This window comes from Diadema setosum, chromosome 15 (assembly GCF_964275005.1).
Source record: "Diadema setosum chromosome 15, eeDiaSeto1, whole genome shotgun sequence".
Taxonomy (NCBI): Eukaryota; Metazoa; Echinodermata; class Echinoidea; order Diadematoida; family Diadematidae; genus Diadema; species Diadema setosum.
Window position 1 is genome coordinate 11,021,342 of NC_092699.1, and position 14,969 is coordinate 11,036,310.

Here is a 14,969-nt window from a genome sequence, read left to right on the forward strand (position 1 = left end):
CAGCTGCAAGTCAACCCTTCTGTGCTTACCTTAAACTATTGACGATGTCCTTCGTCTTGCCAAAGTAGATCTGGTTCAAGGTATTCCTGATCTTGTTTTCCATGTCCTTTACACAAAATCAATGACAGAGTAGAAAATGGAATGAGAGGATATAAGGCATGACATTCTTCACTAATGCTCTGTGTGCTTGAGCGCCAATTGGCACAGAAAACCCAATAGTGTTGAATACACTGTCAAAAGTCCCTGGTACACAGAGGGTTAAAGTGAAAATAACAATTAATTGGCAGAATATTTGGGGGGGGGGGGAGGAGGCAGTTGGGGGGGGGGGGGGGTGGACAGAGATCTACCAAAGAACAAAATACATGCAGCCATTGCCAGACAAACTGTTGAAACAACATAACATGTTTTAGAAGTGGAAGGTATCTCTTGACCATATAACACAAAGAAATAAAATATTTCAGCTTCAGCAGTACAAAAAAAAAATATGAACAAGAACAAGAACAAAAGGGTGAGACCACAGTCAAGTTGTTGTTAACAATATGGTTGTATTAGATGGCATCACATCTGCCAAGTGTTGTATCTTGGCAATGTGTTCCACAACAATATGCTAAAATATGCTAAAAGAAAGGGACAAAAAACAGGATTTTATTCAGATTACCATGTGGACAAATGAAACCTTACCTTCACTTGACGCTAGCAATTTGTTCTCACAAATTGTTTGTTCTTCGTTCTTAAGATAATTACCTGATAAATGGGTCTCTATTTACCAATGAAAACACGAAGCAGGATTTGTTTTTTGCTACATGTGCATAGAACAGGTGCATAGGATGGCCCTTACCTCTACCAAGGTACCAATGTTGGATATGTGTGTGTTGCCGCTGCCGATTGGCATGTCACTCTCAACCTGTCTCGTCAGGCTGCCTCCAAGGTTCACGGTCCCTGAGCCACTCCTGGTAGTCTGTTGGTGGTAGGTAACATTAACATGTCCATCATGTATCAATGTCATGGTATAAAGGGGCTGTACAGTACTGGTGAGGTAGGGATTCATGTTTTGAATGTTTAAAGTAAGATACAATGTAATGAAAAGCCTCTTATGAAATGTGAAAGAGCATGTAATTTTAAGAAGGATTCAACCGTTATTTGATGAAAATTGGTTTTCAAATGGCTGAGATATCCAAAAAAGTGCTAATAATAAAAGGTGACATGCCACAACTTTACTAGGATCTTTTTGTTTCACCTTGTTTTTGGATATCTCAGCCATTTCAAAACCGATTTTCATCGAATAAACTGTTGATACCCCTTAAAGGTAGGGAATCACATTTGCATGCCTTAAATGAAGAGTTGTATAAACACAGTGGTATGTTGAAGAGAGTATCATTTTAGAAACTCCCATAAAGTATTGAAAGTGGAAGGTAACATTTAGTACATTTGTATTGACCGTTAGATTTTGAATTGAATTTTTTTCGGGGCTCACCGTAAATTCCAGTACATTAGTAGGCTACCTTTGCAGACCCATGCACTGCATGTGTGTCCATCATGTATATTTTGTGAATGAAGTTCATCAAAACTTACAAACATTTCTATATACATTCTTGCCACACACTCTATATGTTATTACATCAGCTCTTATACTTTTAGATTTGTGTTTATAGATAAAAAATACAGAAGACTGCAACAAAAAGGCTTAAGTGTGGCTGACACACAGAACTACTGAGTAGTTGAGTTTTGTGCATTATTCAAATTGTAGATAACTGTTGACTTCCAAATTTCTGAGTAGTGGCCTAAACAAGTCCCCTGAGGTTCATATTTAATGTTTTGCTGCATTTTGGGAGTTCTGTAAAAGGTATCCCCTACCTTTAAAACTGCATGCTCTTTGACATCTCATAGAGTGGTGTCTGAATATCTCGCAAAACGTTAAAAGCTAAATCTTAACCTCGACCAGAACTGTACACACCCTTTCAGGTAGGTTAACATATTAAAAAAATCAAATGAATGACATGCACATTTGACAGTTGTTTTAGAATTAGTTTTTTCTTTTAATCACTATGGTATTGTTTTGTCTCGGGGGGGGGGGGGGTGGTTCTGGGTTGCTTTGATCAAGCTTTTAATGACCAGCCAGAAAGATAATGGGAGTATAATGCATTACGCCTTTCTGTGACAGCATTAAACCACGTACACATATATACATTGCTTCAAGTTAAACAAGAATGATTTTATCCCTCACAAATGATTGACTTGTCTGTTGACAACAAGAAGGGCACTAATTCAATCAACCTGATGTGCTAAATGCCCATTTGGCTCCAAGCCAAGTTTTCATAATTCTTACTAACCTGTAGCCACAGCATGGCGGTTGATGTGAGCTTGTAGTGTGCATTCCTACCCTGGGATTTATCCTGTAGGAACATAAGAAAGAAGAGAGAGAGAAAAAAAAAAAATCTCTTTAATGAAGAAACTATGAGGCATACAAGGTGTACAAAGTAAACCAGCAACACCCCTCCCCTCCCTCCTACTCATACAAGCATAATATGCATACACACACAAACACACACACACACACACCTAACACACACATACAAATTATGATCATACCGTGCAATTACCACCACCATCACATGGAGAGGGGGTATAAAAAATTCACCCCAAAAAATTCTTGCACGCTCAATAGCATCCAAGTAGAATATGAAGCAAACTTGGGGAGCTTTGGGGACCTCAAGGGGGCATGGTGCCCATTTGCATATTTTATAACACTGGCAATAATACCTGCCAAGCTTGTAGAAAATTGACCATGCATTTTCAAAAAGGAGATTAAAATGCGAAAACTCCCCCATATTTGGTCTTGGTCCTAAGGGAACCACCCCTAAATCTGCTATAAAGAAACAAAATTGAGAGTATCTTCAATTCACTAATGTGCGTTGTATTTACTCAACAGAGCATTTCTGGTTTCATAGGAAATTACTTTTAAAGATTCTCTGATTGATAGGGTTATCAAGGGCCCCCTGGGGGCAACAAGTGGGGAATGGTACCTATTTGTAGTTTTATCATCCTGACCAAATTCCTGCGAAGTTTGGTGAAAAGTTTACCATGCACTTTCAAAGAAAAAGATGAAAATGTACTATTGGGCCTCAACCTGGCTGCCCCCTGCAACAAGAAAGGGGGGGGGGGGGGGCAGCCCCAGATCTTCCACAAACAACCTTGAAACTACAGTCCCCAACATACTTTAGAACTCATAATATTAAAGTAAGCTCTATCCCTTTTGGTTCTACAGAAGGAGATTTGTAAAGATTCCTTAATTTGGGGGCATGGTGCCCATCTGAAAAAAAAAAATTGAGATCCTGTCACACAAGGGATGCTACATGGCAAGTTTGGTGAAAATCTAGAAAGGGATTTTCACAAAGAAACTGAAAAGTTTACGCACAACACACGATGGACGATGTATAATGGACGATGAATAACTGATTGCAATAGCACACTTGAGCCTTTGGCTAATGTGAGCTATTCAAAAATCTTGAATTATCAGTGCAGGAGATAATGGGACTATTCTGAATATTGCTTTCCGCTACAATCATTCAGGCATTACTTCAGTGCACTCAGTCAATGAATTTCTATCCCTGCCCCCACACTGATATGAATATGAATACGATATGAACTTTGGAGTCAGTTTGACTCACTGATTGGCTAAATCGTTTTTACCGGTTTATTCAAAGTACTGCTGGAGTGTTATTGCTATCAGTGTACGTGGTACATGTAGGTTCATTGTCAACTACAGTTGGCAATAAACCTACGTTGTACACAGACCAGTGTATGCTACTGTCTGCCACTGGGATTGATATGGATGTCAATGTGTGCTGTTATGTTTCATAAATTCCTGCTTCAGATTTTCACTACATGTCATCAGAGTCCATTCCTTTGTCTTGACAGGTATACAAATGGCCTTTTTGAAGGCCGTCCTGGATTTTCTAAATTTATATCAAAGATTTCAACCCATTCAATAGTCATGCTACTCAAAGCTGGTACTGGTTTGTTTGTACTACTGTACAAGCCTTGAATCCCAACAGTAATATACTGTAGTATACATATGGAATATTCTTGTGATGATAAAATAAGAACAACAAATACTTGGGGAGATAACATTTGTATGTGCAGAAATACTCCTACTTGTGTATCTGCAGATATTATACAAGTAACATTCACTAAATTAAAGGGATGGTACAGTATTGGTGGAGATGAGAATTTCGCTTTTAACTTTTTGCGAGATACCAAGAAAACACTTATGATATAGTACAGAGCATACCATTTTAATAGGAATTCAAAGTTTATTTGATGAAAATCGGGTTTGCAATGACTGAAACATCCAAAAACAAAGTAAAACAAAGAGATCGTAATAAAGTGTGGGTTCCACACTCTACTAGAATCGCTCTTTTTTGGATATCTCAGCCATTTCAAAACCAATTTTCTTCAAATAAAAGTTGAATTCCTCATAGAATTACATGCTCTTTCATATTTCATAAGAGGTTTCTCATTATCTCACAAAAAAACATTAGAAACCTGAAATTAGGTCTCAACCAAAACTGTACGACCCCTTTAAGCCTAGATTAAAAGCAGGTGCACAAAAATTGCCCACTTTTATGCTGAAGTAAATTCATTTGAGTTTTGACATCATACCAAACATGAACAAGATTTATAACCGCATAACTTGGTACAATGTATTCTAATTCTTGCAATGCAGAGTAGCATAGGCCATGTACATGTATTTACGCATGTACACTGCTATAGCAAATTCCACCCTTGTTGATGAATTAGTTTAATTGTTCAGATTGGTAATTTTTCAGACAACTTGCTTTGATATACATTTGGGTATGTCCACAGTAAAAAGGATCGGTCCACGTAACATTTGTGTTCACCACTAAGTCTAGAGATGATATAAGACACAGTGTTCAATAGAAATTAAAGGGCTGTTATCATCTTTTTCTGATTAACATCATGCCTTTCAGTTGAAAATGAACAAATTTTTAATGAACATGTTACTTGATCTTCATATATGTTAGTACACAGATGTCAGTCCAGCATTTGTGTCACACATCCGCAAAAAAAAAAAAAAAAAAAAAAAAAGAATCATTTTGGCATGAATTTTGATAGATTGCTTTTTTGGAAGCAAGTTGGAAAGCAAAGTTATCATTCATTAAATTCAGTCAGTCCGCAGCACGTATGCTAATGAGCCGATCCGGCAAGATTTATTCAGCACTCTCGTTGACGATCTTTGCGTTCGAAAGGTGTCTTGTCGTGCGAGATTTTGCGAGACTTTGATAGGGCTATGGTTTTCACAGTGTAGCGACTTGTACATACATTCGTCATGGCTACAAGTCACGGTAAATTGTTCTCCAGACTTTAATCTTTGTTTTGATACTAAATTTGCGTATAATATCGGATCTTATCATGACTATATAATCAGTTGAATTTGCGTAAATTTTACCTGCTTTTCACGGAAGATTTTGTCGTCTAAAGTTCTTTTTTGGTTCCTGACCGGATTAAGAAACTGTTCTTTCTGATTTTGGCTTTTTCGTAGAGAGGAAACTTAGATGCTAATCATATATTGGAGTCAAGGAGACGCAAGCATGATTTATGCTAGTTTTTCCGTTTTGAAATGTCTGTAGAATTCACTCCTAAGCCGGAAGTATGCTCCATACAAAGTGTACGGTGGCGCGAAAGAGCTCTCTCATTGGACAGTGCTTGCATTCAGCGCTTGAACTACACGCGTGCCAAGAAACCGCAAGTGGCATGAAACCATTATGTAGCAGCGTAATGACGTAATGCAAGCGCTGAATGCAAGCGCTGTCCAATGAGAGAGCTTACTCTTGAGATCTGCACGGTTTCAAGCTGATCAGCACTGACATTGATGTATATTTTACTGGTTCTTGACCGGATTAAGCAACAAATTGTCATGATTTTTACATGGATACAAAGATTAGGAGATGGACTACCAAATAAAGCATTTTCATTGAGACGCAAGGTGAATTTGGTATTTTTTTGACGTTTTGAACGTGTACTGCACGAATTACTTTTTTCATCAGTTTTCAAGCTCAAATTACGCTATGATATTTTTCATTTACAATAATTTGAGTCACATGTGACGATAGTTTACATATTTTCCTTGAATTTGATACCAAATTTGTGAACATAAGGTGTATTTTTGTTGTCGAAAGCCCAAGGACAAAATCCCCTTACGCACCTCATTACGTATGCAAGCCTAGAGCGGGCTTGCATACGAGTTGAATAAATACGAGCGAATTATCGGGTGCTGCGGACTGACTGAATTGCTCTAAAAGATTATTGTCTTAGGGGTAATGCACATTAGAATAGAATATAACCATACATCCCGTATTTTATGGACCTTGCTTTTACTCTGGAAATACTTATTTCTCTTCATTAGTTGAAAACTACACTGTCAAACAGCACTAGTATCAGTACACTGCACAAATATCACTCGCAGACAAAAAAAAAAAACAACAAAAAGAAAACTGTTGCATATATGTGTTTTAAGCATTTTAGGCATGAAAGACCAAGTGAGTAAAGAGGTAAAATTGGAAGACAAATTTCAGATTAAAGGACAAGTTCACCTTCATAAACATAAGGAATGAGAAAATGCAGCAATATTAGCAGAACGCATCAGTGAAAGTTTGAGGATAATTGGACAATCGATGCAAAAGTTATGAATTTTTTTAATTTTTCTGTTGGAACCGCTGGATGAGGAGACTACTACAGCTTGTGAGTCATATGCGTACAACAGTATAAAAAAAATGTAAAGAAAGTTCAACATATTTTCACTTTTTTCGCATAATAAAAGAGCACTTGAGTTGCCTCTTTCTAAAGGCAGGGGGGAATAATATTACCCCTAACATATGTCAGTAACGAGTCAAGGGAATGTATACTTTTTTCAAAAGATGAAATTTTGTGAAATTCTCTTTATATTTTCCTAATATTGTTGTACGCATGTGACATCTAAGTTATTCATACATTGCAGTAGTCTTCTCATCCAGCGGTTACTGCACAAAAACTTCAAAAATTCATAACTTTTGAACGGATTGTCCGATTTTCCTCAAACTTTCAATGATGTGTTCTACTAATATTGCTACATTCTCTCAATACTTAATGAAGGTGAACTTGTCCTTTAAATGTTTCTTATTTTGAATTATCAAGTTCTCTGTAGTCTGTAAGTCACTTCACTGTTAAATTCCTACCCAAGTATACAAAAAAAGAAAGGATTCACTGCATGACATACTTGTAATACAGTTGAACCTCTCGTATCCGGACAAGTCGGGACCGGGGCTCATCCGGATAAGGGATTTGGCCGGATACGGGAGACTCAATGCTTTATACATGTACATATACATACACATGTACTGATGTAGCCCATTGTAGTACCACATGTAGTAATGTGTATACTGCAACCTTTTCATTGTTACACTCAGTAACAGACCCCAAAATAGAGGTTCGTGTTTGCAAGAATGAAATCATTTTCTTTTATAAATTCTTGGGATGATTTACCTAATTATTAAGAAATGTATCAAGTATATGTAATTCATGTGTGTTTGTGTAGGAGTTCTCAAGGAGTTGGGAATCCCCCTTTCCTCCCGTAATTCTTAAAAAAAGATTAAAATATCACGGCGAGATTGCGTCCGGATAATAGAGAGATCCGGATAAAGGGAGGCCGGATAATAGAGGTTCAACTGTACTCTTTTTAATGATGGTTATGAATGTCTGATGATTGATTGGGCTCCTCTCTCCTGTCTCCAAACAGAAAACTGAAGCCTCTGATCCACAAAATGGGAAGCATCATCAGACTTTTCAAACTACCACTGGTGACAGCGCTGATGATGTGCCTAAATAGCAACAGTCTGGCTGTGGAAGTCTATAAGTTTTATGAAGGGAGAGATGTGTCGCTGGAGTTCCATCAACCTCTGTCCAGTGACTCTACCTTTGAATATGAGATTCACTTGATTTACTCCTCCTGCTTCTTCTGCAGGAATGGAACCATGGTTCCTGGCTGCCTCACACCTCAGCAATTCACACGTTTCTCTGTTCAGGGTGTGAGAACATCAACTTACATAACAGTGACTCTCGGTATACAGAACATCAATGCTGAGGATAGTCAAATATACTTGTTTACCATGAGAGAAGACATAAATGGTGAAAGCCACTTCTTCACTCAAGATGCCTACATTGAAGTCCTACATCCACCAAGTCCAGCACAATGTATCATAAAACGCTCCGAATATTCAGCTACATTGAATGAGGTTAACTGCACGTGTTTACTTGGCAGTGACGGCACAGGTTTTCTTTACTGCTTCCAAAATGCAAGAAAGATTCCATTCAAGGGGACACCTGTGCGACTGAATAATCACGTGACATGGGTCTTCTGGATGGACGCACTTCTGCCCATCAAGTGCTGTTCATACGAACCAACATTTCCAGTAACATCACAGTCTTGCTCCCAGTTTGTGCATCATCCCTCAACACACATTGGCAATTCAGAAAATTCTATGATCCCTTCTAGCGGCCACATGACAACAATAACTGCTGATCCAGAAACAACTGATGAAATAAACTTTTCACATAAATTCAGAGAAGAAAGCAACAGTGCAACCACCAGAGCACATGAAGTCTTCACCATGAGCACTTTGATCGCACTAAAGATATTATTTTCACTGTCTTTGTGACTGCCTTGTACTTGTATTGTTCATGAAGCAAACTGAATGTATGATAGTACAGGTTGCTGATGTTCAACATAATGCACTTCTTGAATCCTTACAATGCTGTGCAAACAATATATGACACGTAAGAAAAACATTCGTTCTGTGTATACAATGTACAACCGATATGAAACAAAAAGACATTTCTAACTAAAGATGACAGCGCCTCTGGGTACCCATTTAGTTTGCTTATTATAGATTTTTGTGTGTGTGTGAGAATACAATATTTTCTTTCTATAAAATCTGGAAACATCATCATGCTTTATATTTAAATAAAAAAAAAAATAATTATAATGAGTGCTAATACACCTAGGACATACAACATAGTGCGTTCAACCATATGAATGTGTGCTGTAAGATTATATGTTCACGACAGAGTTACAAGTATCTCCCTTATCAGTCAATTTTACAATAATTGCATACCTCCTCCCAAACCATCCAATTATTGGTCTCATCAATACATGAGCATTGTTCTGCTAGAATACACAAGACACCACATGGCTAAAGTAACAAATAACTGTAAATCATAGTCTGAATGAAATGTGTCCTGTATCATATTCTTCTGAATGCCATTCAGTAAAAATTATGTTTTACATCTTTAAAATATCCTGTGACTAAGTAACAATTCCCTTCCTCCCTAATTTGGCAGAACAAATTTTGCATTTACCATAAACTGAAATATTTCGTTATCATCTGGCAAAAACAAAACACAAAGAAATGTAAATAATGTTTTATATGGCATGTGCTCATGTATGATATTGTGTTCTATAAGATCATGTGAATATGTCAATGTCCGTCTGTAAGTTTTTAAAACTGTAAATAAAATTTCTTGTGATGTACAATATGTGTACAAGTGTGTACAGTACTATAACAATTCCTTGATATTATTTTTCCTCGTTTGGATTGAGAGATTTTGTCCTTAGTAAAGTGACATATCCTACCATCATCTCGTATAAGAAGGAGAGAAGGTTCTGCAATTCATTTTCTTAATGAAAATGTGCAACTGTATCATATTGTGTTTATATAATCCCATCAAAATGTACATGTCTGTCTGAAAGCTATCAAGATTTTAAATTCAATTTCTTGAGACATACAGTGTGTATAAGTATGTACAGTGTATATCATAATCATCCTATAATATTTCCATCACTTTTTTCCTCATTTGGGTTGAAAGAATTTGCACTTTGTATCAACTGAAATATCATACCATTGCCTAGTATAAAGTACATCAAAAAGAACTGCCTGTCATTTTGTAGATGAAATTAGATACTTTTTAAAATCATACTGTTTTATATACATGTAGAATCCTATGTATCTGTTCTTGTTCAGAAAGCTTTTGATATTCCAAGTACAATTTACTGTGAATTTAAGGTGTGAATGTGTGTGTGTGTGTGTGTGTGTGTGTGTGTGTGTGTGTGTGTGTGTGTGTGTGTGTGTGTGTGTGTGGTGTACACTACAGTACTATTATCATTCTGAAATATTATCTTGATATTCATCCCTCGTTTGGGTCAATAGATACAGTATTGCCCTTTGTATCATGAAATGTGATCTTGCTCATGTTGAGTTGTATTCACGCTATCACATTTTGTAAATGTATATGTTCAGTAGTGTCTGAAAGTTTCTAAATTGTATATATTGTGGTATTTTTGAGTGGATTAACATAAAATTGTACAGTACTACAATCCTGTGAGTGGTTTTGAAGACTCTCTTGATTTTCTTCTATCATTTGGTTGTGTGCATTCTGAATTCTACTGTCTGAAATATTGTAGAATCATTATGGTAGAGTTGTTTATGCAATGGTGAAACATCAATACAATTATCATTACAACCAAGAACATGTTTGTTTTATTTGTTGCTTTTCACGAGTAATCTTTGACACACAAAAAAAATGGATGTCAGTCTCTTTAAACGTATCTTGTTGAAACCTCATTATAGTTATACTAATTTTTTACCCAATTTAACCTAGTTTTTACCCAAGACACAATTAACACGTCCACGACCCCATTTCATATAGAGTTTATTTGATGACAGCTCTTTGCTGGAAATGACAATTGTCATGGTAACGACAAGAATACAGCTTCCTGATTGGCTGTTTGCTGTGGAAAGTTGTCATTCCAGCAAGAGTTGTCATCCTAACATCTTTTATGAAATGGGGCCCAGATCATGAATGGGTTGTGTAATCCACTCATCTTCCCGAAGTTGCTTCTGGGTATTTAAGGGGATTTTTAGTTTGTTTTGCAACTTAAATTCTATTCACAATCAATGCAAATTATGACCTTTTCTCAATTTTCATATAGATTCAAATGTCACTTCCATGGCAAATCATCCCTGCCAAGCCCTGTATTGAATGTGAAACTTGTTAGTTCTTGAGTGCCAAAGTACAAATAACTATTACCACTATCACCCACAACTTGCAAAATTCTGAAATATCTTTAGATCTGTACATACAGTGTACAGCTTCAAAATGACCTAGTTGAATGGCCTCTTGATCTGGGGAAGATCTGTGAAATCTATAGCAAGGGGTTGGGGTCCATCCCCTGAGACTATATAGGGACTGCATGTACTATTCAAACTACTTTGTATCCTCAGGTCCTGAGAATGATTTCTGCCAAGTTTGATGATTATATATTCATGAGTTTGAAACAAGATAAAGGAAAAAATGACTGAATGAATTTTGAATGATTGACTGACTGACTGACTGAATAAATGAATGAATGAATGAATGAATGAATGAATGAATGAATGAATAAATAAATAAATAAATAAATGAATTAATTAATAAATGTAAGAATGAATGAATGAACAAACAAATGAAGATATACATAAATGCATGCATCCATACACACACATAAAAGCACATCATACACAGATATACAAATTAATAGATGACATATCAAAATGACACTGGCTCTCTGTGGGTCCTTTTAATAGCAAGGGTAACTTTGGGGAAAATATGTATAATGTTTAAAAAAAAAAAATGTTTTGATGAATCCAGAGCATCATGGATTTTCATTCATCACCTGTGTTCTTCCCCCCCCCCCCATAAAAGAAAGAAAAATGTACAGTTATAAACTGTGTAACACCTATTTCTCTCTGTACAAGATTTAAAGAATAAGGACTTAGAAACTGAATGATACCAGTAAAGTACTTATTGCTGTTTGAGACAGTTAGGAACCATTAAGATTAGAGCTGTCCAAGAAACAAGTTATGTATTGTTCCCATTGATGAAAACAAAATATTAATCAACAGATTTTTACAAAGATATCCTGCTTGCATAAATGTCAGAAGTTGAACACATCAGATCCAGCTCAAAACATGGACATAATTCATGTACTGGTACTTCAGTAATCTACATACATGGAGTATGTTCAAAAGTTCTAAGCAAAACAGACTTTGTGTATCTTTGTAAATCAAGTGCAATCTTTGAACATCTGAAACAACAATGGACTCACACAAGTTCTGTGATACAATATGAACCTTTTTTTCTACAGAATATCAGCAGATTAATGAACAATATGTCGTCGGCTGAGAATGAGAAGAGCGTTAAGTTGTCTTGAACACTATGGGTTTAGTGACAACTTAACACCCTTATCATTCTCAACAGACGATGTGATGGACAAAGATGTCATGTCCATGCTGACAAAATGTCATATCTGTGGCACAATGTTTTGAAAAATGGTGAAGATTTGTGAGGTATACTGGCCTCATTTTAATACTGTACTTCCATTTCTCAAAGTACAAGGTTGTTCCATCTTCTACAGAATGAAGTTGATAAAAAACTTCCATGTAGTTTCATTCATGTCAAACTTCACAAGAATTTCGAAATGTCACATGGTGTGTGACTATCATTTTTGTAATAGGTCTGTGGCATTCACAATTATTGATCTTTTTCACAATCTTATAAAACAGTGTTATGAATTTTGTTCTGCTCATTGCTTGTATACTACAAAGTATTCTGAGTGATACAATGAAGATATTCTGTTCACGGAATTATTTTGTTGTAGTGGTTGTCTTAAGCTTCACAAACAGCAACATATTACAGAACTGTACATGAGCAGACCTATCAAATATTACGCCCACAGTGCAAGTCTCACAACCTAGTATCCAGTTTCATACTCACCTCCCCAGAATCATTTTCTCACACCTCCCATGCAGAGGGTGGCTACCTACATGACTGTTTCTAACAAATTACAGCTATCAACTCATATTCTAAATAGATAATCAAGAGGTCTCAATAAAAACAGTGTCATCTATTAAGTTATGTCAGTCATACATTCTACATATTAAGACTCATTCATCCTTTTAGAAAATTTGTGATAAGAATGCTCAAAATTAGGTCTTTCAGAACAATCTTCCATACATCACAGAGAGATGAGAATTAAATGTGCGAGTAAAATTGTCCACATGCAGTCAAATCACTGGTGCACATAACACACCCCTTTAGAAAGAATATGACAAGAGGAACATCATTCACCCTGTCGGAAGATCAGTTATTGTGGGTATGACATACTGGTGGTAAAAATCTTGGAGCTGTGCCCGAGATCAACAGCAGCATACAGACACAGACACACACACACACACACACATTAATGACAACGAGAGAAAAAGGAAACATAGTGTAAAAAACAGATGGCATGCGCGGGCACACACATAAAGAGTCGCAAGACATAAATTCTACACCAGGAAACTGGCAAGCATCTCACACAAAGAATGACTACAAACACTTTCACTCACTCAATCACACAGGAGGACTTTGGACGCTGCACACTGCACACGGCAGACAACACACACTGCTAGTGCATGTTCTGTTCATTAGGCCAGTTCGAAAGCCTGAAGTTGCAGGTACATTGTAGTTGTGCACATGTTTCGCTTGCCTCTTTTCGGACATCACGCACATGTGCTCAAGTTACAAGAAATCGACCTCAGGACTGACTTGGATATTTCTACAATTTATATGAAGTCTGGTTTCATGATTTTCTGTCAAGTCTCGTATGAAAACTGCACACATCTCACCCTGGTCCATCTCTCAGTCTTGCAGGTATAAAAAGGGCCTTTTAAGGCTAATCAAACTTTGTCAAACATTCATATTTTGAGCTTTGCAGTTGCTGTGCACTACGAGGAAAGGTTCCACACTGGTATCATTCTACACTTTGTGCTATAAGCCATGTATCCAAACTATATAGGCCTATCCATCACATCCACTGTATTCTTTTAATCATCATACCAAAGTATCAAAACCAGAGCTGAAAAAAAGGATGATAAGTCATAATCAAGAAACTAAGTCTCAACTGTTACAAATACACTTTCAAAAGCTCAATGGTATCTAATTAGCTTTGGTGTCTGATTGAAAGTAATTTGTTCATGATAGCCCTATGCATATTAAAAAGGCCAGATGAGGTCAATTCAATATTTCAAATTATTGCTCTGAAAAAAGAAAATAAATGTGAACAACAGTTTACTGATCAAAAAGATTGATCAGCAAACATTAAAAATACAAAACAAAGGTACATTTTGTACATGTATCACTCACTAGGTATAAGAATGTCATAAATCAGCAGGCAAAACATCTTGTAAGATCGATGCTTGAACAAAGTAGACATTTTGCTCTTGCTTTCATAGAAAAATATGCCAAAGAATTCTTACAAATCAAGGGTAAGTTTAAAGATCTATATAACATTGTTTCACTTTCAATAAACCTGCAGAAACTGTCAATTTCTGCTCTAAAATGGAGACATTCAATGCATTTCATGCATGAAATAATGCTGAAATAACATGATTTCAGTTGGATAAAGATGAAAATGCAAAACATTACCTAAAAAGGTATGCCGGAAGTAATGTTACCTCAGATCACATCATATCATGGTTCCTATGTGAAGTTTTATATTTGACTGACTGATATATGGGCTATTGCAGTATCCTTCACGCAAGAGCCAATTGCATGTAATTCAGTTTCTGCTAGGGCACAATGCGATCAACATGAACATAGCAGCTTTCTATATATTTTATACCCACTACTGAACGGAGAGGGTACTTCAGGAATAAAAGTCATGTATGGCGACTTCTATTTTTTCCATACTTTTTTTCTCAAAATACTCCAAAACATATTAATTTTCATTTTTTAACAGGAATGAAGTTCACGTGTGATAGTGTATACATGCTACATTTCCATTGATCAAGTTCTCATAATTATCAACATATTACTAACACATCAGTGTGACTATT

The 14,969-nt window shown here is 36.4% G+C and overlaps 1 protein-coding gene and 1 pseudogene across 2 annotated transcripts in view; one reads left to right on the top strand and one right to left on the bottom strand.

Annotated features, from left to right (window-relative positions):
* LOC140239201 (F-actin-capping protein subunit beta-like) overlaps window positions 1-14,969 on the bottom strand; it is a 191,202-nt gene that overhangs the window by 116,738 nt on the left and 59,495 nt on the right. The window contains exons 6-8 of one of the 2 annotated variants that reach the window (XM_072319082.1): window positions 2,331-2,393; window positions 839-958; window positions 30-106 (exon numbers count right to left, since the gene is read on the bottom strand). The exons of the other annotated variant lie outside the window; for it this stretch is intronic. Coding sequence (XP_072175183.1) covers window positions 30-106; window positions 839-958; window positions 2,331-2,393 — 260 coding nt within the window. The remainder of the gene's footprint in view (window positions 1-29; window positions 107-838; window positions 959-2,330; window positions 2,394-14,969) is intronic. 2 annotated transcript variants of the gene reach the window in all.
* Window positions 7,821-8,829, top strand: LOC140239094 (uncharacterized; annotated as a pseudogene).